Source organism: Vanellus vanellus (genome assembly GCF_965231255.1).
Source record: "Vanellus vanellus genome assembly, contig: HAP1_SCAFFOLD_834, whole genome shotgun sequence".
Classification (NCBI taxonomy): Eukaryota; Metazoa; Chordata; class Aves; order Charadriiformes; family Charadriidae; genus Vanellus; species Vanellus vanellus.
The window spans coordinates 22,531-44,209 of record NW_028128913.1 but is presented as its reverse complement, the minus strand read 5'-3'; the positions used below and the strand labels follow the sequence as shown (position 1 = coordinate 44,209).

Genomic DNA, 21,679 nt, shown 5'->3' with positions numbered 1-21,679 from the left:
CCGCCCTGCGCTCCGCCCGCCTCCCCGCCCCTTCTCCCCCGCCCCCTCCGCCCGCTGTAGCCCCGCCTCCCCCTTCCCCGCCCCGCTGGGGACGCGGGCGCCGATTGGCTGGAAAGCGCCACGTCCTCACGCGCGCGCCGGCCGGCGAGCACGCCCACCCGGGAGCTCATTCCGCCGGCCCGCTCCTCACCGCGCATGCGCGGGCGGCGGGTGGAAAAGGGCGGGAAAAAGGGCGGCGGTGGGGGGGGGGGGGGTGAGGCGCCATTTTTGGGGGGGGGGGGGCGAGGCACAGTGCCGTTTTGAGGGAGTGCCGAGCGGGGCCGCCCTGTCCTTCCTCAGCTCTCCCGGCAGTCAGGGCCGGCCTGGTGGGGCCCGGCGGGGCCTGCCCCTCCTTCAGCAGTGGGGATGGTGTAGTCTCGGAGCGGCTTCTCCTCGTGAAATGCCCTCAAGGAGAGCCTTCCCCTCAGGGTGGCACCTGCCTCCTGTGCAGGGTCCCGCCGAGAAGTGGTTCTGTCACAGGATGTGTGTGGATCGCACCATAGAGTCGGGGAATTGTTTAGGCAGGGATCGGTAGACATGCTGCAGGTGAGTGGGGAGAACTGATGGGCTTGGTTCTCATGTGTCTAAATCAGAATTGTCTAGGTTGGAAAAGACCTTTAAGGTCATTGAGTCCAACTGTAAACTTAACAATGCCGAGTCAACCACTAAAACATAAAATCATGGAATGGTTTGGGTTGGAGGGGACATTTAAAGATCATCCAGTTCCAACCCTCTGCCCCGGGCAGGGCCACCCCCCCCCAGCCCAGGTCGCTCCCAGCCCCGTCCAACCTGGCCTTGAACACCCCCAGGGATGGGGCAGCCACAGCTCCTCGGGGCACCCTGCGCCAGGGGCTCACCGCCCCCACAGGAGAGAATTTCTTCCCAATATCTCATCTAAATCTCCCCTCTTTCAGCTTAAAACCGTTCCCCCTCATCCCACGGCTCCCCTCCCTGACCCAGAGTCCCCCCCCAGCTCTCCTGGAGCCCCTTTAGGCACTGGAAGGGGCTCTGAGGTCTCCCCGGAGCCTTCTCCTCTCCAGGCTGACCCCCCCACCTCTCCCAGCCTGTCCTCCCAGCAGAGGGGCTCCCGCCCTCCCAGCAGCTCCGGGGCCCCCTCTGGCCCCGCTCCAGCAGCTCCGTGTCCCTCAGCACCACATCTACCCGTCCTTTAAATCCCTCCAGGGATGGTAACCCCACTCCTTCCCTCTGCAGCCTGTTCCAATGCTTGACAACCCTTTCCATGAAGGAATTTTTCCTAATATCCATCCTAAACATCCCCTGGCACAAGTTGAGGCCGTTTCCCCTTGTCCCATCACCTGTTCCTTGGGACAAGAGACCGACCCCCCCTCGCTGCCCCCTCCTGTCAGGGAGCTGTAGGGAGCGAGAAGGTCTCCCCTCAGCCTCCTCTTCTCCAGGAGGAACACCCCCAGGGCCCTCAGCCGCTCCTCATCAGACGTGTGCTCCAGACCCCTCAGCAGCTCCGGTGCCCTTCTCTGGACACGCTCCAGCACCGCAATGTCTTTCTTGTGGTGAGGGTCCCTGCCGTGCTGCCAGGCATGCCCTGAGCGAGGACGTCATGACCGCATCGATCCCAAAATAACTCGGCGGAGCGCAGGGATCCTATGCCGGTAAGTTGACAGCAAGTTTTATAAATATATTTCAAATTGGGCTTAAAACGCTGCGTGGCATCTTAATTACTTACATTTAAAATCACTGCTTCAGAGCGAGATGTGATCCCATCGGGAGGGAATGTCTTGTACGACCAAAATCCCGTTTTACTAGATCACCCCGAGGCAGCATCACGTTGCTATTTAATTTCATACTGCCTCAGCGTGCCGTGACGCATCAGGCTGCTGATATATTACAGCCAAATAGCAGCGTGGCTGAGGTCAAGCCTTAATCGCGTTGGATGCGATTCATCCGATGAGATGTGCACGTCCACATCTGTGCTGGCTGTCTAGACTCCCCTTATAGTCACTGGAAAGAAACAGGCACTTCCAGGGCATGATTCATCTCATCCTAAAGTAAATGCCTAAATTAGGTCAGATGAATTGTACCCTAAGAGTGCGTTTCTCTCCGGTCTCTGAAGGGAGCTGAGCTGCGCCATCCGTGGCAGATGTTCACACCAGATATTTACAGTTCGCTGAGATAATTCCCACCCTCTGTGTCACGGTAAACAATTTTAAAAGCTGCTTCAGCCAGCTGACATTTTAAAACTCGTCCCAACTATTAAGTCATGAACTGAAAAAACTTGCGCGAAAGTTCCTTGAAAAACCTAACGCTTCATCTTCCTTTTTTTTTTTTTTTTTTGAGCTCTGTCAGAAGGTGCTGATGTCAGAAGATCTCAAGAAAATTATCACGTGTAAGGCTACATCCCTATTTCAAAAGCGGATCCACTCTGGCGCAAGAGTGTGTATGATATAGCTGGTCCCACATCAGCAGATTGTGAGCAGACTTTAAAATCGGGAGATGTATTTTTTTTATTTTTAATAAAAGGTGACTTGGGGGCTGGGGTGGCTTCGTGGTTTTGAAACTTTAATGTTTGTGTTTTCAAGCTTTTCTTTGCACCCAGGAGGAATAGAAACTCTTGCTCAAGCCGAACAAGAGTCGGACCAGTGACTCAGTTCAGCTTCTGGCCCCGATTTCTGACTACGTTTAGAACCGTGTCGATCCAGCAAAGACCACAATAAGGAGAACTCAGTAGTATTTTGAGGCTCTTCTTCCTGAGTTATCAGCGACTCACCAGGAGAAGGTTCCTTTGCTTTCTGCCTGGAAAGTTTTACTTGGTTGAAAAATCTCCACACTTATGGCCTCTGACAGAGTGCATCAGGCCTGCAAGCCTTAAAATCTCCGAGAGCAGAAGTCGGTCAGCCTTCCTCATGGTGGAGGCGGGTGATCCACCTCTTCCTCAGCAGCCTGGTCCAGCGGTCGGGTCGTCCTTACCGCGTCTCGATTCCCATTTGATCCGTCCAGCTTTTCACGCTGCGGCCGTCATTTCTTATTGCGACTTCTCATTCTGATACGCTCCGCTGCTTTCCAGATCGTTTGATTACCTTGCTTTTTTTTTTTTTTTTTTTTTTTTGCAGAAGTGGTCATCTGCAGAAACTAAATCCTCTCTTCTTCTTTTTGATGAGCTGAAGAAACCCTGAGCCCTAAGTACCTCATAAAAGACCTTTTCTCCAACTCTCACACCATTTTCATGGTTTCTTTTTTTTAGTTCTCCCAGTTTGTCAGAGTCTCTTAAAAATGTCCGCACGCTGCGGCTGGATACTCTGCTCGCTCCCCAACATTTTGCACGAGGTAAAACCCTCTCCTGATCTGTAGTTTCCTGGTTCAAGGTTTCCCAATCCCTCCATCCCACTGGTTTGGTTTTGCCAAAACTGTAGATGCTTTGTCCGCTGGGACGGTGCTAACAAAAGAGATCTATTTCCTGCACAGGTCTTGTCTTGCCCATAACCTTAACTAAGAAAGGGTACAACTACAAATTGTCTATAAAATAGGTCTTTGCACTGTCCCCGTTGTGTACAGCAGTAAATGAAGTGTCCTGGCTTTTGAAAGTGCTGAATGCTTATTAATTATGCCTTCAAAATCTACCAAAATTAGGCAGAGAATTAGGAGAACGCGTTACTTATTAACTGGCTTTTCAGCTGTAGCCTTGTTTGCCTCTTTATCACATGCCCCGGACAGCAGAGGAGTTCAGGGGAAGATGACCTTGGTATTTGGACAAGAAAGAGGGAATTTTATTAGTCTGTTGGCGTATCGATCATCCCGCCCACCGCTGCAGCCGCTGCCAAGTCACAGACACTGTTTAGGTGCTGGTTTTAGCTTGAAACCTTTGTGAGTCCCTTGAGAAACACTCCTGGAAGAAGAGCTGTGGCGACCTGGAGAACCACCAATGCCAGGAAGGAGCTGGAGAGCGACTGGCGCCATGGAGGAGCTGAAGAGTCACCAACACCATGAAGGAGCTGGAGAGCAACTGGTGCCATGAAGGAGCTGGAGAGCAACTGGTGCCATGAAGGAGCTGGAGAGCAACCAACACCATGAAGGAGCTGGAGAGCAACCAACGCCATGAAGGAGCTGGAGAACCACCAACGCCCTGAAGGAGCTGGAGTGTTGGAAGACTGGAGGACTGTCCTTAAGCCATCTGCCTCATTCAGGGAGGCAAAATCAGGTGGAAGGAATCTCACTGGCCAGGACTCTGTGGTTTTGACACAGAATTGGATGGTTTTCCTAGAAAATGCACTGTTGTTCAAACCTAAAATATCTGGGGAAGTCCACGGCTGGTGTAACGCAGACAATCACATAGGTCTCTCCTGGCTACACCTGCGAGAGGTGGCCTGCTGCCACATGAGCTGCAGATAGGACAACGGGGAGCATTAAATGAAGGATTGAAATTATCCGAGGGGAATTCCTAACTCCACCTTTGCCCCGGGCTGCCACCTTGGTTGTAGGGCGGTAGGATACAAAGCCACTCTCCATGCCGTTACACGTCCCTCTGAGAGGCATCGTCTCCCCAAACCAGTAACACCACCAGAAAAACACCCCCAAACCCAAAGTGTAAGCGCATGAACCCTAATCCTAGCTCCTGTGCTGGGCCACCTGCAGAAAGCCCAAAGGAGGACCGCGACCACTCCGGAGTCCCCAACATAAGAAGGGCATGGACCTGCTGGAGTATGTCCAGAGGAGAGCCACGAGGATGATCCGAGGGCTGGAGCACCTCTCCTATGAGGAGACGCTGAAAGAGTTGGGGCTGTTCAGCCTGGAGAAGAGAAGGCTCCGGGGAGACCTTATTGCGGCCTTCCAGTGCCTAAAGGGGACCTACAGGAGAGCTGGGGAGGACTTTTTACTGGGCCACGTAGCGATAGGACGAGGGGGAATGGCTTCAAACTGGAAGAGGGCAGGTTCAGATTGAACATTCGGAAGAAGCTTTTCCCTGTGAGGGTGGTGCGGCACTGGGACAGGTTGCCCAGAGAGGTTGTTGAGGCACAGCAAACCTGGGCTTGATCAGTGTGAAAAAGAAAATCTGGGAGTTTTTTTAACAGCCTTCTGCTGGGAGCGAGGCAGCAGCTTTCCTTTGCATGTCCAGGCCATGGAAGAGGTTGTGGATGTACCAGGTCCAACAACGGGGTGATTCAGACCGGAGGTATGGAGAACCTGGGATGGAGAACCAGGTCAGACAGACCTCTCCCAGGAGCGACCTTAGTGGTCCTCTGAAGGAGGCCTGTGAGGTGGATTGAGGTCCCTCAGCAGAACAACAGGTCCCACGGGTGGAATATGGGAAGCCCTTTGAGGTTGGGCTGCCGAAGGGTGAAGGACATGGAGCTGCGTGCGGGAACAAAGGGAAGAGGGAGGTGCAACATCTCCAGCACGAGAAATGATGTGGGAGGTCAGAGGAGCCCCAGGACAAGCAGCAAGACCAAGACTCCATTTTCTACGGGCAAGATGACCAGCCCTGACCTGACCAAGGGGAGAGTCATGATTCACCAAGGAGAAATCATGCTTGACCAATCTGATGGCCTTCTGTGATGGCACGCGTGGCTGGGTGGATGAGCGGAGAGCGGTGGATGTTGTCTACCTTGACTTCAGCAAGGCTTTTCATGCTGTCTCCCATAACATCCTCGTCGGTAACCTTCGGAAGTGTGGGGTAGATGAGTGGACAGTGAGATGGATGGAGAACTGGCTGGATGGCAGAGCTCAGAGGGTTGTGGTCAGCAGCACAGAGCACCTAGTTGGAGGCCTGTAGCTTGTGGTGCTCCCCAGGGGTCAGTACTGGGTCCGGTCTTTTTCAACATACTCATCAACGACCTGGATGAGGGGACAGCGTACCATCAGCGAGTTTGCTGATGACACAAAACTGGGAGGAGTGGCTGACACACCAGAAGGCTGTGCCACCATTCAGCGTGACCTGGCCAGGCTGGAGAGTTGGGCGGAGAGGAACCTCATGAAGTTCACCAAGGGCAAGTGTAGGGTACTGCATCTGGGGAGGAATAACCCCACGCACCAGTACAGGTCGGGGGCTGACCTGCTGGAGAGCAGCTCTGTGGAAAGGGACCTGGGAGTCCTGGGGGCCAACAGGATGACCACGAGCCAGCAATGTGCCCTGGTGGCCAAGAAGGCCAATGGCATCCTGGGGGGCATCAAGAGGAGTGTGGCCAGCAGGGAGAGGGAGGTCATCCTCCCCCTCTACTCTGCCCTGGTGAGGCCACATCTGGAGCACTGTGTCCAGTTCGGGGCTCCCCGGGTCAAGAAGGAGAGGGAACTGCTGGAGAGGGTCTAGCAAAGGGCTACGGAGATGATGAGGGGACTGGAGCATCTCTCTGCTGAGGAAGGGCTGAGGGACGTGGGGCTGTTCAGTCTGGAGAAGAGAAGACTGAGGGGGATCTTATCAACGCTTATCAATCCCCAAAGGGCGGGTGCCGGGGGGTGGGAACGGTCTTTGTTCAGTGGTGCCCAGTGACAGGACAAGAGGGAACGGGCACAAAGGTGACCATGGGCAGTTCCATCTCAGCCTGAGGAGGGACTTCTCTCCTGTGGGGGCGGCAGAGCACTGGCACAGCTGCCCAGAGAGGGGGGGAGTCTCCCCCTCTGGAGCCATTCCAAACCCACCTGGACGTGTCCTGTCCAACCTGCTCTGGGTGACCCTGCTTTGGACTAGATGATCTCCAGAGGTCCCTTCCAACCCTGACCATTCTGTGACCATCAGGAGGACGCTCTGGTGTAACACAGGGATGGGAAGGACTGACTCACACCCTGCCTCAGTTTACCCCTGACCACGGGAAGATGATGTCAAGAAACCAAACCACCGAACCTTTCCAAACTTACTCCGGCAGCTCATTCCCGATTTATTTCAACGCTTCTGTGACCTCTTTGGGACCCAAACGCTGGGTTCAACCTGGTGGGTTCCCACACAGCCCCTTTCCTACAGCCGCTCTCCCCAGCGGCAGGGCCCACCCTGCTGTGACACCACGTGGGTATGACCACGCGCCGACCAGCCCCGTCACCACACTGGCACGGAGCGTTCGCGAACCGTTAGCCAGCGGCTCTTCACCTCGCCGGGGTGGCTATAAATACCCTTCGCCCTCCGCGAGCGGTGCCGGGAGGCGTCGAAAAGGGGGGGAAAAAAAAAAAAAAAAAGCAAGTGCAATCCCCCCCGCCCCTTGCCAAATCCGAGCAGCGGAACGAACCAAAACCGACTCGGCGTCTGCAAATCCCCACGGCGTACCGAAGTGCCGGGGGCGGAGGGAGGAGCAGAAATCCCCACACCCGGAGCGAAGGGACTCGTGGAGAGCGAACCCCCCGGGGTTGCGCGGAGGATTTAATATAAGCGATGAGCAACGCGTTCCCGGGGTCAGAGGAATGCCCCCAGCTAATCCTCCCGCCCCGCGGCCGTCTATTTTAGGGAAGCGATGGAAGGAGGCCCTGCGCTCAGCGTCCTGGCATTCCTCCACGTCCCAGCTGGCTGCTTTCCCGGCCCCGCTCCGGCGCGGCCGTCGGCGAAAACCCACCACCAACCACCAACCACGGCGGATCGCGGCGCAAAGCAGCGGGCAGAGCTGTGCCCTCCTATCCGGCAGCCGCGGCGCCTCTTCGAAGTCCGTAGGGCTAGCTAAAAAAACAAAACAAAACAAAACAAAATAATTAAAACGAGGTTGCCAGCCAGGAGAAGCATCTCAGCCGCTCCTCCGCCCTCCCGTGCCGTGCGCTCAGCCATCTTCGTGGAGCGGCGGGATGAGCCGGAGGGAAGGCATTCGGGCCGGTGATCTAAGGGAGCAGCAATGCGGGGGAGCTGCCAGCACGGTGAACGTAACACCCCCCCGCCCTCCCCGCCACGAGCGTTGTCACCGCCAGCCAACGCGGACGGGGAGAAATGTCCTTGTCTGAGCACGGCGCCGTCACCCGGCACTGCCGGCGAGGGCACGTGGAAGGCGACCGAGGATGGGACAACTGCCGCGAGACCCCGTCACGGGCACAGGCTGCCACGGGGCAGCGCCCCTGCCGGCGCCCGGTGGAGGGAAGGCGCGGACCGGGTTGTGTTAAATGCACATAGTTGGGATTGGGTTTTGTTTTTAAGGGAGAAAAGAGAGATTTTTTTGCTCTCGGAGCGGCCCTGAGGAGACGTGCGTGACCCCGCAGCTCCCGTTCACCCCTTTAGGTCCCAAAACTCTCAAAAAATCAGTGACTTTCTGCACCTCGGCCTCTCTGACCGGGACGCGATCGTGTCGAAATTGGCAAGACAAACTCCAGCCGGCCGATAACGCCGGCCGCAGTTGGAATCTGCAAATCCCGCCCGCCCGGCAGCGGGGCAGGGGGCTGCGGGGGAGAAGGTGACACCCGGCACCGGGGGAGCCGGGGCGGCGGGCGGACGGACGGCGGGAGGGAGGGAGGGAGAGAGGGTCCCCAGCCGCGGCGGGATGCTGCGCTGGCGCCGCCGGAGCGTGACGCAAGCTGCCTCTCCTCACTCCTGGGTGTTGAGTTTTCCCGACTCTCTGTGTCTCCCGGATCTGTGCTGATGTAGCCAAAAAATAAAAATTAAAAATAAAGTGGGGAATTCCTGTTCCTGGAACGGATTGATTTAATTAAAGCCGTTTAAATCATTAAAGGGAAGCTTGAGCTAAATCAACAAAGGGGAAAAAAAAAGCTCAAATTAATTCCATCCTCTTGATGGCGGTTTGTGTTTGTTCACTTGAACCGTTCTGTTCTCGGGGAGCGGTCGCCGGGACACGCCTGTGCCCCGACGCAAGGGGTGGACGGAGATACCCCGAGGACAACCGTGTGTCCCCCCCTGAAGTGTGCCGTTGGGGGGTGGTCTCGGACCCCTTGCCTGGCACCGGTGGCTTTGCTGCGGGACATCCCGACCCAAACCATCAAAGCCGGGAGGCTGCAGGACATCCCGGACCCAAACCTCGACGCCAGGTCCTCCTCGTGTCCACGTGTGGCTCTTCCATCCTCCGCTGCTCTTAGCCGAGGAGCGAGGGCAAAGCTGCTCTGGTCTCCCTCTCCTGGAAAACCCGGACATTTCCCACTGCTCGGAAGGTTTGGGCTCATCTCCGGCCCTCAATCACACGCCGCCCTTGGTCATCCGACCCTGGAGGGCTCTTCTTGGTGGCGTCCATTTGCGCCACCGGAGGGGAACATCCCGTTACCGCTGCGACTCGGTGAACTCAGCGGCACCCAAATAGCACGGCGAGTCAGGGTTAACGAGCGCGCGCGCGCGCTGATCGCCGAGCTCGTTCGTTCCGTCGCAGCCAGCCGGCTCAATCCTTGGGATGATCTTGAAGTTAAAAACAAGCTGCTCTCTGACCATAAAAAGCAAAGAGCTTCTGGCGAGGAATCCATCGAGGCCGGAGGGACCTCGCAAGCGGTGGGAATCGCTCCCAGGAGGACGTGCCGTTGGAGAGGGGAGCTGGCGTCTGGGGCGTGAGCCCCAAAACGTGGGCCTGGGTGCCCTCACAGGTTTTGCGAAGCTTCACCGCACTGCGGTCCCGCTCCTCTGGCCTGCTGGTTCCTACGGGAACACGCTCTTGCTACCCAAAACACGTCCCAGGCTTATTTTTTAGGAAGGCTGTCCTGCGTGACATCCTTGTCTCTAAATGGGAGAGACATGGGTTTGATGGATGGACCACGTGGTGGATACAGAACGGGCTGGACGGTCGCACTCAGTCGCGGCCAACAGCTCCATGTCCAAGTGGTGACCAGTGACGAGTGGTGTTCCTCAGGGGTCGGTACTGGGACCGGTGCTGTTTAACATCTTTGTTGGTGACATGGACGGTGGGATCGAGCGCACCCTCAGCGAGTTTGCGGATGACACCAAGCTGAGTGGTGCGGTGGCACGCCGGAGGGGTGGGATGCCATCCAGAGGGATCCAGGAGTGGGTCCCTGTGACCCTCACGGGGTCCAACCGGGCCAAGCGCAGGGTCCTGCACCCGGGGGGGGGCAGCCCCCGGTCCCAGCACAGGTTGGGGATGGAGGGGTGGAGAGCAGCCCTGCCGAGAGGGGCTCGGGGGGGTCGAGGGGGGGATTCTGCTCTGGGGGGACCCCCCCGCAGTGCTGCCTCCAGCTCGGGGGCCACCAACATCAGAAGGACATGGACCTGCTGGAGCGGGGCCAGAGGAGGCCCCCGGAGATGTTGCGAGGGCTGGAGAAGCTGTGGCTGCCCCATCCCCGGAGGTGTTCAAGGCCGGGTTGGACGGGGCTGGGAGCGACCTGGGCTGGGGGGAGGTGTCCACCGGAGGAGCTCAAGGGCTGCACGAGGAAGTCCTTCGTGGTGGAAAGCCAAGGCTCCAGGCAGGAAGAGGAACACCACCTCTCTAGAGACGCAGCCCAAGGTATAAAATTGCAATTTAATGGGTTGGTTAAGGTGGGTATTTCCCAAAATTTGAACGGTGAGCCACCAGACGCCAGCCAGGCCATCGGTGAGGAGGTCCGTCAGGTCCCACATGCCGCAGAGGACCTTCTGTTGGAGGAGGCCGTGGAACATCACCACCAAGAAGGGCTTCAAGATATCAACCAACCAGCACCTGGGGAGGAAGGCGAATTCGGGTTAAAATGTTTGTTTGCGATGAATATTTCCCAACCGGAGGTGCCCCGCGAAGAGCGAGGACCTCCCCGCTGCTCTTAGAGACACCAGAGGAGAAGTTTGTGGTAGTGGTGACCCTGACGTTCCTCCTCCCCAAACTGACGTGTTCAGAGGTGGAAACACCCGGAGGAAGGGAAGCAGAAGGGTCATCACTGCATCTCATCACCTCCTACAATGGTCTCTCCTTTTGTCACCCCAGACGGGGTGTATCAGTGGCAGGAGGGTGTCCTGGAGGTGTTTTTTGGGGCGTAACCACTGGTTTTGGAGAGCAAACCTCCAAAACACTCGGGTTCCTCATCCCACCCGACCTCCACCATCGAATGTCCACTGATTTCCGCCCTCGGGGCTTGCTTTTCTTTGGGAGAACAAGCCCAGCTTCTTCTCGGCGGAAGAAGCGAGTGGGGAAGTCCCTTCCTCTGCGACGTCACGCGTGATAACCCCCCAAAACCTGATTTTTTATCCCCGTTTTGTCTTTGTGAGGACAGGTGGCCGCGAGCGGAGCTGGGGACGGGGACACGGGTGACAGCCCACCGCCGGAGGAGCTTGGACAGACCAGCGTGCTCAGCCCCGCGGCCTGGTGAGCAGCAGCTAAGAATAATTTAAAAAAAAACACCTAAATTTGCAAGTTAAATAAAGTGGTTCTTCCCGTCTCCCTCCCCCTGGGCGCCGCGGGAGGCCCCGCCCCTCTCCCCGCCCCCGCCCCTGACTCCGCCCATCTCCCCGCCCCAGCTCCGCCCCGCCCCTTCGTCCCGCCCCTGTCTCCGCCCCCGCGCCTTGCCCCGCCCCTCGCCCCACCACATGGTTACCGCCCCCCGCTGCCGGGCAACGGGCTTCAGTGAGGGGAGGGGGAGTGGGCGGGGGGAGCGGCGCGAGGGGCGTGGCCTCCCTTAAAGGAGCCGCGTGGGTGGAGGGAAGGTGGGGACGCGGGTGGGGACACGGGCCACACCCCGGGCAGGGCGTGGCCGGGGCGGGCCCGGGGGCGTGGGCGTGGCCGGTCCCGCCCAAGGGCTCGGCCACGCCCTGCGGAAGCGCTGCGCGGCGGCGGTGGCGGCGGCCCCGCAGCGTGGGTGAGTCCCGGTACCGGTTCTCCGGGGTCCCCCGTGGGCGTGGGGGTGGGTGTTGGCGGGTGGGTGCCCCGTGGGGGGGGGGGGTCCCGCGTGGGGGGGGCGCCCCGGGCAGGTGGGTGCCCCGTGGGGTGGGTGCCCCGTGGGGGGGGGGTCCCGCGTGGGGGGGGGTGCCCCGGGCAGGTGGGTCCCCGTGGGGTGGGCGCCCCGTGGGCGTGGACGACCCGTGGGGGGGGGGTGTCCCCGTGGGAGTGGACGCCCGTGGGGTGGGTGCCCCGTGCAGGTGGATCCCCGTGGGAGTGGGCGCCCCGTGGAGGGGGGGGGTCCCCGTGGGAGTGGATCCCCGTGGGAGTGGGTGCCCCGGGGGGGGGGGGGGTGTCCCCGTGGGAGTGGGCGCCCCGTGGGCGTCCCCGAGTGGGTGGCGGCAGCCCGGGCGCTGCTGGAACCAGTGGCATTGACCCCGCAGGGACCCCCCCCCCCCTTCTCCCGTGGGGTGCGTGTCCCCCCCCCGCCCCCCGTGGGGTCGGTGCCCCCGTGTCCCCTTCGTGTCCCGGCTGTCCCCCCGTGTGTCCCCCTGTCCTGGCTGTGTGTCCCCCACCCGTGTCCCCCCCCCCCCCGTGTCACGGCCAGTTTTGTTTCCCCGAAGCAGCCGCAACTTCTGCTTTCGGGGGGCGGAGTGACACCTCCCCACCCACGGGGGGGGGGGGGGGAGGGGCTGGGGGCCCCCCCACGGCCACCCGGGACGGGCCCCGCACCCCCACGGCCCCGGGGGACACGCGGGGGGGGTGGGGGGGGGAAGGGGCACGGTTCCTGTTTCGGGGGGTGGGGGCACCCGTGGGGGTGGGTCACAGCTGCGCACACGTGTCACGAGCTGGGGGGGGCCTCAGCCCACTTCACAGCTGTCATGAGTTGCGGGGGGACCTCAGCCTGTCGCACACATGTCACGAGCTGGTCGGGCCTCAGCCCCCTTCACATGTGTCATGAGCTGCAGAGGGACCTCAGCCCCTCACTCATGTCATGAGCTGGGGGGGGACCTCAGCCCCTCACACATGTCACGAGCTGGTCGGGCCTCAGCCCCCTTTATCCATGTCACGAGCTGGGGGGGACCTCAGCCCACTTCAGATATGTCATGAGTTGCGGGGGGACCTCAGCCTGTCGCACACATGTCACGAACTGGTCGGGCCTCAGCCCCCTTCACACATGTCATGAGTTGCAGAGGGACCTCAGCCCCTCACACATGTCATGAGCTGGGGGGGGGCCTCAGCCCCTCACACATGTCACGAGCTGGTCGGGCCTCAGCCCCCTTCACACGTGTCATGAGTTGCAGAGGGACCTCAGCCCCTCACACATGTCACGAGCTGGTCAGGCCTCAACCCCTCACAGATGTCACGAGCTGGTCGGGCCTCAGCCCCTCACACATGTTACGAGCTGGTCAGGCCTCAGCCCTTCACACATGTCACGAGCTGGTCGGGCCTCAGCCCCCTTTATCCGTGTCACAAGCTGGTCGGGCCTCAGCCCCTCACACATGTCACGAGCTGGTCAGGCCTCAGCCCTGCCTGGGGCTGGCAGGTCCCCGTTCCCCACCCCCCCCCAGTGCCCTCAGCCCTCCCTGTTGTCCCCCCCTTCCCCCCCCCCCGCAGGTGCCCGCCATGAACCCCCCGCCCCGCCGGGTGCGGCTGAAGCCCTGGCTGGTGGCCCAGGTCAGTAGCCAGCGCTACCCGGGGCTGCACTGGCTGGACCCCGAGCGGCGCTGCTTCGCCATCCCCTGGCACCACGCCACCCGCCACCCCCCCGGCCCCCAGGACCACGACACCATCTTCAAGGTGACGGGGGGGGGGGGACGCGGGGTGGTGGTGGTGGGGGATGACAAGGGGACGTGGTGACAAGGGGGGCAGGGGACGGCGGTGATGGGGGGACATGGGGACAGGGGGTGGGGTGATGGGCTGATAAGGGGGACGTGGGATGGAGGTGATGGGGGGACAAGGGGGACAGGGGATGGGGGGGATGGGGGGACATGGGATGGGAGTGACGGGGTGATAAGGGGGACAGGGGCTGGGGATGATGGGGTGACAGGGGGACATGGGATGGGGGTGATGGGGGATATGGGGACAGGGGACGGGGGGACATGGGATGGGGGTGATGGGGGACAGGGGGACATGGGATGGGAGTGACAAGGGCGATGGAGTGACAAGGGGGACATGGGCTTGATGGGGTGACGGGGTGACAAGGGGGACACGGGATGGAGGTGACGGGGTGATGAGGGGACACAGGATGGGGGTGATGGGGGGGACATGGGGATGGGGTGACGGGGTGATGGGGGGACAAGGGGGACACGGGACAGGGGTGATGGGTGTCACAGGGTGACAAGGGGGACACAGGGTGGGGATGATGGAGTGACAAGAGGGACATGGGGACAGAGGCAATGGGGTGACAATGGGGACATGGGATGGGGGTGATGGGGGACATGGGAGGGGGCAATGGGGTGACAAAGGGGACGTGGGATGGGGGTGACGGGGTGATAGGGGCACAAGAGACAGGGATGATGGGGGGACATGGGGACATGGGGTGGGAGTGACAAGGGCAACGGGGTGACAAGGGGGACACAGGATGGCGGTGATGGGGTTCACAGGGTGACGCTGGGGACATGGGATGGGGGTGGTGGGGTGATGATGGGGACGTGGGACGGGGATGATGGGGGTGGTGGGGTGACAAGGGGGACATGGGATGGGGGTGGTGGGGTGACGATGGGGATGTGGGATGGGGATGATGGAGGTGGTGGGGTGATGATGGGGACGTGGGATGGGGGTGATGGGGGTGGTGGGGTGATGATGGGGACGTGGGATGGGGGTGATGGGGGTGGTGGGGTGATGATGGGGACGTGGGATGGGGGTGATGGGGATGGTGGGGGTGGTGGGGTGATGATGGGGACATGGGATGGGGATGATGGGGATGGTGGGGTGATGATGGGGACGTGGGATGGGGATGGTGGGGTGATGATGGGGACGTGGGATGGGGATGATGGGGATGGTGGGGTGATGATGGGGACGTGGGATGGGGGTGATGGGGATGGTGGGGTGATGATGGGGACGTGGGATGGGGATGGTGGGGTGATGATGGGGACGTGGGATGGGGATGATGGAGGTGGTGGGGTGATGATGGGGACGTGGGATGGGGGTGATGGGGATGGTGGGGTGATGATGGGGACGTGGGATGGGGATGGTGGGTATGGTGGGGTGATGATGGGGACATGGGATGGGGATGATGGGGGTGGTGGGGTGATGATGGGGACGTGGGATGGGGGTGATGGGGGTGGTGGGGTGATGATGGGGACGTGGGATGGGAGTGATGGAGGTGGTGGGGTGATGATGGGGACGTGGGACGGGGATGATGGGGGTGGTGGGGTGATGATGGGGACATGGGATGGGGGTGATGGGGATGGTGGGGTGATGATGGGGACGTGGGATGGGGATGGTGGGGGTGATGGGGTCACAATGGGGACATGGGACGGGGATGACGGAGGTGCTGAGGCACCGGGGTGGCAGCGGGGACCCGGGGCGGGGTGCTGACCCCCCCCTTGTCCCCCAGGCGTGGGCGCAGGAGACGGGGAAGTTCACGGCGGGGGTGGACGAGCCGGACCCGGCCAAGTGGAAGGCCAACCTGCGCTGCGCCCTCAACAAGAGCCGGGAGTTCCGCCTGCTCTTCGACGGCACCAAGGCCACCCCGCTCCAGCCCTACAAGGTCTACGAGCTCTGCCAGGGCCCGGCCGAGGGCGCAGGTACCGCGGGGCACCGGGGGGGCAGGGGGGGTGCTGGGGAGGGACGGGGACTCGGTGGATGAGGGGCTTGGGCACCCCATGAGGTCCCAGAGCCCCACAAGGCTCCAGCACCCCACCAAGCCCCGGCACCCCATAAGGTCCCGGCGCCCCACAATATCTCAGCACCCCATGAGGCTCCAGAACCCCACAGGGACCTGGCACCCCACAAGTTCCCAGCACCCCACCAAGCCCCAGCACCCCATGGGGTTCCAGCACCCCACAAAGCCCCAGCACCCCATGAGGCTCCAGAACCCCACAGGGACCTGGCACCCCACAAGTTCCCAGCACCCCACCAAGCCCCGGCACCCCATGGGGTTCCAGCACCCCACAATATCTCAGCACCCCATGAGGCTCCAGAACCCCACAGAGACCTGGCACCCCACAACTGCCCAGCACCCTGCAATGCCCCAGCACCCCATGGGGTCCCAGCACCCCACAAGGCTCCAGCACCCCACCAAGCCCCAGCACCCCATGGGGTTCCAGCACCCCACCAAGCCCCGGCACCCCATGAGGTCCCGGCGCCCCACAATATCTCAGCACCCCATGAGGCTCCAGAACCCCACAGGGACCTGGCACCCCACAACTGCCCAGCACCCTGCAATGCCCCAGCACCCCATGAGGTCCCAGCACCCCACGAAGCTTCAGCACCCCACAAAGCCCCAGCACCCCATGAGGCTCCAGAACCCCACAGGGACCTGACACCCCACAAGTTCCCAGCACCCCACCAAGCCCCAGCACCCCACAAGTCCCCCAAACCCCATGAGGCAGCAGCACCCCACAAAGCCCCAGCACCCCATGAGGCTCCAGAACCCCACAGGGACCTGGCACCCCACAACTGCCCAGCACCCTGCAATGCCCCAGCACCCCATGAGGTCCCAGCACCCCACAAAGCCCCCAGAACCCCATGAAGCCCCAGCACCCCACGAAGCTTCAGCACCCCACAAAGCCCCAGCACCCCATGAGGCTCCAGAACCCCACAGGGACCTGGCACCCCACAAGTTCCCAGCACCCCACCAAGCCCCGGCACCCCATGGGGTTCCAGCACCCCACAATATCTCAGCACCCCATGAGGCTCCAGAACCCCACAGAGACCTGGCACCCCACAACTGCCCAGCACCCCCCAAGCCCCCAGCACCCCATAAGGTTCCAACACCCCACAAGGACCCCGCACCCCATGAAGCCCCAGCACCCCACCGGTCCCCAGTACCCCACAAGGACCCAGCACCCTGCCACAATCCAGCACCCCACAAGGCTCCAGCACCCCACAAGTCCCCCAAACCCCATGAGGCAGCAGCACCCCATGAGGTCCCAGCACCCCACAAAGCCCCCAGAACCCCACCAAGGCCCAGCACCCCACGAAGCTTCAGCACCCCACAAAGCCCCAGCACCCCATGAGGCTCCAGAACCCCACAGGGACCTGACACCCCACAACTGCCCAGCACCCCACCAAGCCCCAGCACCCCATGGGGTCCCAGCAGCTCTCAGAGTCCCAGCACCCCAGAAAGGACCCAGCACCCCGCAGTGCTCCAGCACCCCACAAGGCTCCGGCGCCCCAGAAGTCTCCCGCACCCCTGTGAAGCTCCAGCACCCCATGAGGACCAGACACCCCATGAGACCCCAACACCCTACAAGTCCACAGCACCCCACGAGTCCCCCACACCCCGTAAAAGGACCCAGTGCCCCACAGGGACCTGACACCCCACGAGGACCCAGCAGCCTGTGGAGCCTCAGCACCCCACCAGCTCCCACCACCCCACAACTCCCCCTGTGTCCCCCGAAGCCCCCCCCGGCCCCGTTCCCCCCATCCCCCCCTGTCCCTCCGTTGCAGATGGGGTGGCCGAGGACAACTACGAGTGCGGTGGGGAGGAGGACATCAACCAGGTACCTGGAGGGGGGTCGGGGTGGGGGGGACCCCCAAAGCGGGGACAGCTCGGGGGACCGGGGAGGGTCCCTGCACCCCAACCCCGTAAGGGCTCTCCTCCCCGCAGCTCCAGAAGATGACGTCGCTGAGCATCGATGGTGAGTGGGGGCGTTGGGTGGGTGGGTGGGGGGCGGTGCACCCACTGGGTGGTTTTGGGGGGGATGGTTGGGGGGCTGTGGCCACCCTCCGACCCCACGCTGTGCCCCAGACACCCAGCACGGGGGGGACCTGCTGCCCCCCTACCCCTGGCCCAAGGAGGAGCCCCCCTTCGGCAGCAGTTGTCCCCTGGGGACCTTCGCGCCGCCCCCCCCGGCGCTGCTCCCCGGGGAGGTGGGGGGCACCCACGGGACCCCCGAGGTGCCCCCCGCCGCCCTCACCGAGACGGGGCCCCCCCTGGGCACCCTGGGACCCCCGGCCGCTTGCCCGCTGGCACCCATGGAGCACGTCATCCCCAACCTGCTCATCAGCCCCCACATGCTGCCACGTGAGGACCAGGGGTGGGGTGGGGTGGGGTGGGGTGGGGTGGGGGCGGCAGTTGGGTGGTTGGATATAGGTGGCCTTGGGTGTGCGGTGACCATGGGGTGGTTGGATGGTGGTGGCCATGGGTGTGGGGTGGCTGAATGGTGGTGGCCGTGGGTATGGGGTGGCCATGGGTGAGGGGGGAGCATGGGATGGCTGAATAGGGTGGCCATGGGTGTGGGGTGGCCATGGGGTGGTGGGACAGGGGTGGCCATGGGTGTGGGGTGGCTGGATGGTGGTAGCCATGAGTGTGACTGGATGGTGGTGGCCATGGGGATGGGGTGGCCATGGGGTGGCTGGACAGAGGTGTGCATGTGTGTGGGATGGCCATGGGGTGGCTGGATGGTGGTGGCCATGGGGATGGGGTGGCTGGATGGGGTGACCATGGGTGTAGGGTAGCCATGGGGTGGCTGGATGGGGTGGCCATGGGTGTGGGGTAGCCATGGGGTGGCTGGATGGTGGTGGCCATGGGTGTGGGATCACCACAGAGTGGCTGGATGGTGGTGGCCATAGGTATGGGGTGGCCATGGGGTGGCTGGATGGTGGTAGCCATGGGTGTGGGGTGGCTGAATGGGGTGGTCATGGGTGTGGGGTGGCCATGGGGTGGTGGGACAGGGGTGGCCATGGGTGTGGGGTGGCTGAATAGTGGTAGCCATGAGTGTGGGATGGCCACAGCATGGCTGGATGGTGGTGGCCACGGGGATGGGGTGGCCATGGGTGTGAGGTGGCTGGACAGAGGTGTGCATCTGTGTGGGGTGGCCATAGGGTGGCTGCATGGTGGTGGCCATGGGTGTGGCATGGCCATGGGGTGGCTGGACAGGGTGGCCATGGGCATGGGGTGGCCATGGGGTGGCTGGACAGGGTGGCCATGGGTGTGGTGTGGCCATGGGATGGTTGGATGGTGGTGGCCATGGGTATGGGGTGGCCATGGGGTGGCTGGATGGGGTGGCCATGGGTGTGGGTTGACTAGATGGTGGTGGCCATGCGTGTCTGGTGGCCATGGGGTGGCTGGACAGAGGTGTCCATGGGTGTGGGTTGGCCATGGGATGGCTGAACGGGATGGCCATGGGATGGTTGGATGGTGGTGGCCATGGGAGTGGGATGGCCACAGGGTCGCTGTATGGTGGTGGCCATGGGTGTGAGGTGTCCACGGGGTGGCTGGACAGAGGTGGCCATGTGTGGGGTGGCCATGGGTGTGGGGTAGCCGTGGGATGGCTGGATGGTGGTGGCCATGGGATGGTTGGATGGTGGTGGCCATGGGTGTGGGTTGGCTGGACAGGGTTGACCGTGGCGTGGTCCCCAGCGGGCAGCTGACATCCACGTCCCTTCGGCAGTGACCGACCTGGAGATCAAGTTCCAGTACCGGGGCCGTCAGGTCTGCGTCCTCACCATCAGCAACCCCCACGGCTGCCGCCTCTTCCACAGCAGCCTGGAGCCCACGCAGGAGCAGGTGGAGCTCTTCGGGCCGCTGACGCTGGAGCAGGTCCGCTTCCCCGCCACCGACGCCATCCCCAACGAGAAGCAGCGGTTCTACACCCACCAGCTCCTGGACGTGCTGGACCGCGGGCTCATCCTGGAGCTGCAGGGCCAGGACATCTACGCCATCCGGCTCTGCCAGTGCAAGGTCTTCTGGACGGGGCCCTGCGCCGCCCACCACGCCGGCCCCAACCCCATCGAGAGGGAGAAGAAGACCAAGCTCTTCAGCCTGGAGGGGTTTCTCAACGGTGAGAGGAGAAGGGGTTGGTTGTCTTCTGTGCTGCTTGGGGACACCAGATGGGACGGAGGGGGTCAGCTGGCATGGGGGGACACCAGCTGGTACGTTGGGGCCCTGATGGCACGGGGGGAACAAGCTGAGATGAGGGGACGTGGTGGCATGAGGGGACACCACCCAGCATATAGGGACCAGCTGGCATAGAGCAACCAAGCTGGGATGGGGGGGACAAACTCCCATGAGGTGACACCAGGCGGCACATGGGGACCTGGTGGCATGGAGGGGACCAAGCTGGCATGGGGGCACACCAGCTGGCATGGGGGGAGCTAAGATGGGATGGGGGGGACACCAAATGGTACATGGGAACCTGATGGCATGGGGGAACAAGCCGAGATGAGGAGACATGGTGGCATGAGGGGACACTACTCAGCATACGGGGACCAACTGGCATGGGGCAACCGAGCTGGGATGGGGGGAAAAACTCCCATGGGGGGACACCAGGTGGCACATGGAGACCTGGTGGCATGGGGGGACACCAGCTGGTACATTGGGGACCTGATGGCATGGGGGAACACACTGAGATGAGGAGACGTGGTGGCACGAGGGGACAACACCCAGCATATGGGGACACCAGCTGGCACGGGAGGACCAAGCTGGGATGGAGAGACACCAGGCAGCCCATGGGGACCTGGTGCCATCGGGGGACCAAGCTGACATATGGGGACCTGGTGGCATGGTGGGACACCAGGCAGCACACGGGGACCTAATGGTATGGGGAGGACCAAGCTGGGATGGGGGGCACATGGTGGGATGGGGGGCCACCAGGCAGCTCGTGGGGACCTGGTGGCATGGGGACACCAGCCGGCGGCGGTGGTGGGACAGGCTGGTACGAGGTCGCATCCTGCCCGGCCCCGCAGGTCTCATCCTGTTCCAGAAGGGCCAGACCACCACCCCCCCACCCTTCGAGATCTTCTTCTGCTTCGGCGAGGAGTGGCCGGACCAGAAGCCCAAGGAGAAAAAGCTCATCACGGTGCAGGTGAGGGGACGGGGGACGGGATGGGGGGGCTCCCAGGGACGGCGACACCCCGGGCTGTCCCCAACTCGGGGACACAGGTGGGTGTCCCGTTAGCGGTGACGCGGTGGGGACTCCCGCAGGTGGTGCCGGTGGCGGCGCGGTTGCTGCTGGAGATGTTCTCGGGTGAGTTGTCCTGGTCGGCCGACAGCATCCCCCTGCAGATCTCCCACCCCGACCTCAAGGACAAGATGGTGGAGCAGTTCAAGGAGCTCCACCAGCTCTGGCAGAACCAGCAGCGCCTGCCCCAGCCCGGCCCTGCGCCCCCTCCCTGGGCGCTGCCGCCCGGTGCCCTGCCCCACTGACCAGGGGACACGGGGGCCACCACCTGGGGGCCACCAGGGCTGGTGGAGCTGAGGCCACCCAGCGCCGTCCCCATCCCTCCGGAGCAGGACAAGCACCCATGGGTGCTCCGGGGGAGGAGGGGAGGTTGCTGAGGGTGGGTGGGAAGAGACGCCCCCTCCCGCCCTGGCCCATTTTGGGGGGAAAAAACACAAAAACGGGACCAGGATGGGACCACAATGGACCTGGGGCTGGGTGCCCCTGGACCTGGGGCCACCCATCACCTCCGGGCACCCAAAGCCCTGAGAGAAGAACCAGGCTGGGACTTGGAGGGGGGGTGTTTTTAATTTATATTTTTTTTTTTTCTCTCTTTTTTTTTTTTTGTTTTGTTATTTTTTGTGGGTTTTTTTTTATTGTTCTCGAGATGGCTACACACACACACTCACCCCCCCCCGGCCCCGGAGGGAACAGCATGCGCTCCGGCCCCCGGCCCCGCACTCGCCCGAGCCGCCTCCTCCTCCCCGCGCGGTCCAACCCTAAAAGAAACCAAATAAAACCAAAAAAAGAAAAAAAAAAAACCTAAAAAAGAAAAAGAAGAAGGAAGAAAAAAAAAATAATAATCTATGTAAAGCAGCGCGTCCCGCCTGCGTCCCCTCCGGCAGGTGGCCACCAGGGCGAGGA

The 21,679-nt window shown here is 61.9% G+C and overlaps 1 protein-coding gene across 2 annotated transcripts; it reads left to right on the top strand.

Moving 5' to 3' along the window:
- Nucleotides 1-13,328: 13,328 nt before the first annotated feature.
- Nucleotides 13,329-21,594, top strand: IRF5 (interferon regulatory factor 5; the record flags this gene model as incomplete). 2 transcript variants are annotated; one of them, XM_082499816.1, is made up of 8 exons in its annotated part: nucleotides 13,329-13,502; nucleotides 15,265-15,454; nucleotides 17,322-17,374; nucleotides 17,482-17,512; nucleotides 17,623-17,898; nucleotides 19,268-19,657; nucleotides 20,562-20,680; nucleotides 20,800-21,594. In XM_082499816.1, the coding sequence occupies 8 exons, from the start codon at nucleotides 13,329-13,331 to the stop codon at nucleotides 21,019-21,021; spliced, it is 1,455 nt and encodes a 484-aa protein (XP_082355942.1). In that variant the 3' UTR covers nucleotides 21,022-21,594. The 2 variants fall into 2 exon arrangements, with proteins under 2 accessions (XP_082355942.1, XP_082355943.1); XM_082499817.1 differs by having other exon boundaries at nucleotides 20,588-20,680; nucleotides 20,800-20,986.
- Nucleotides 21,595-21,679: the final 85 nt, after the last annotated feature.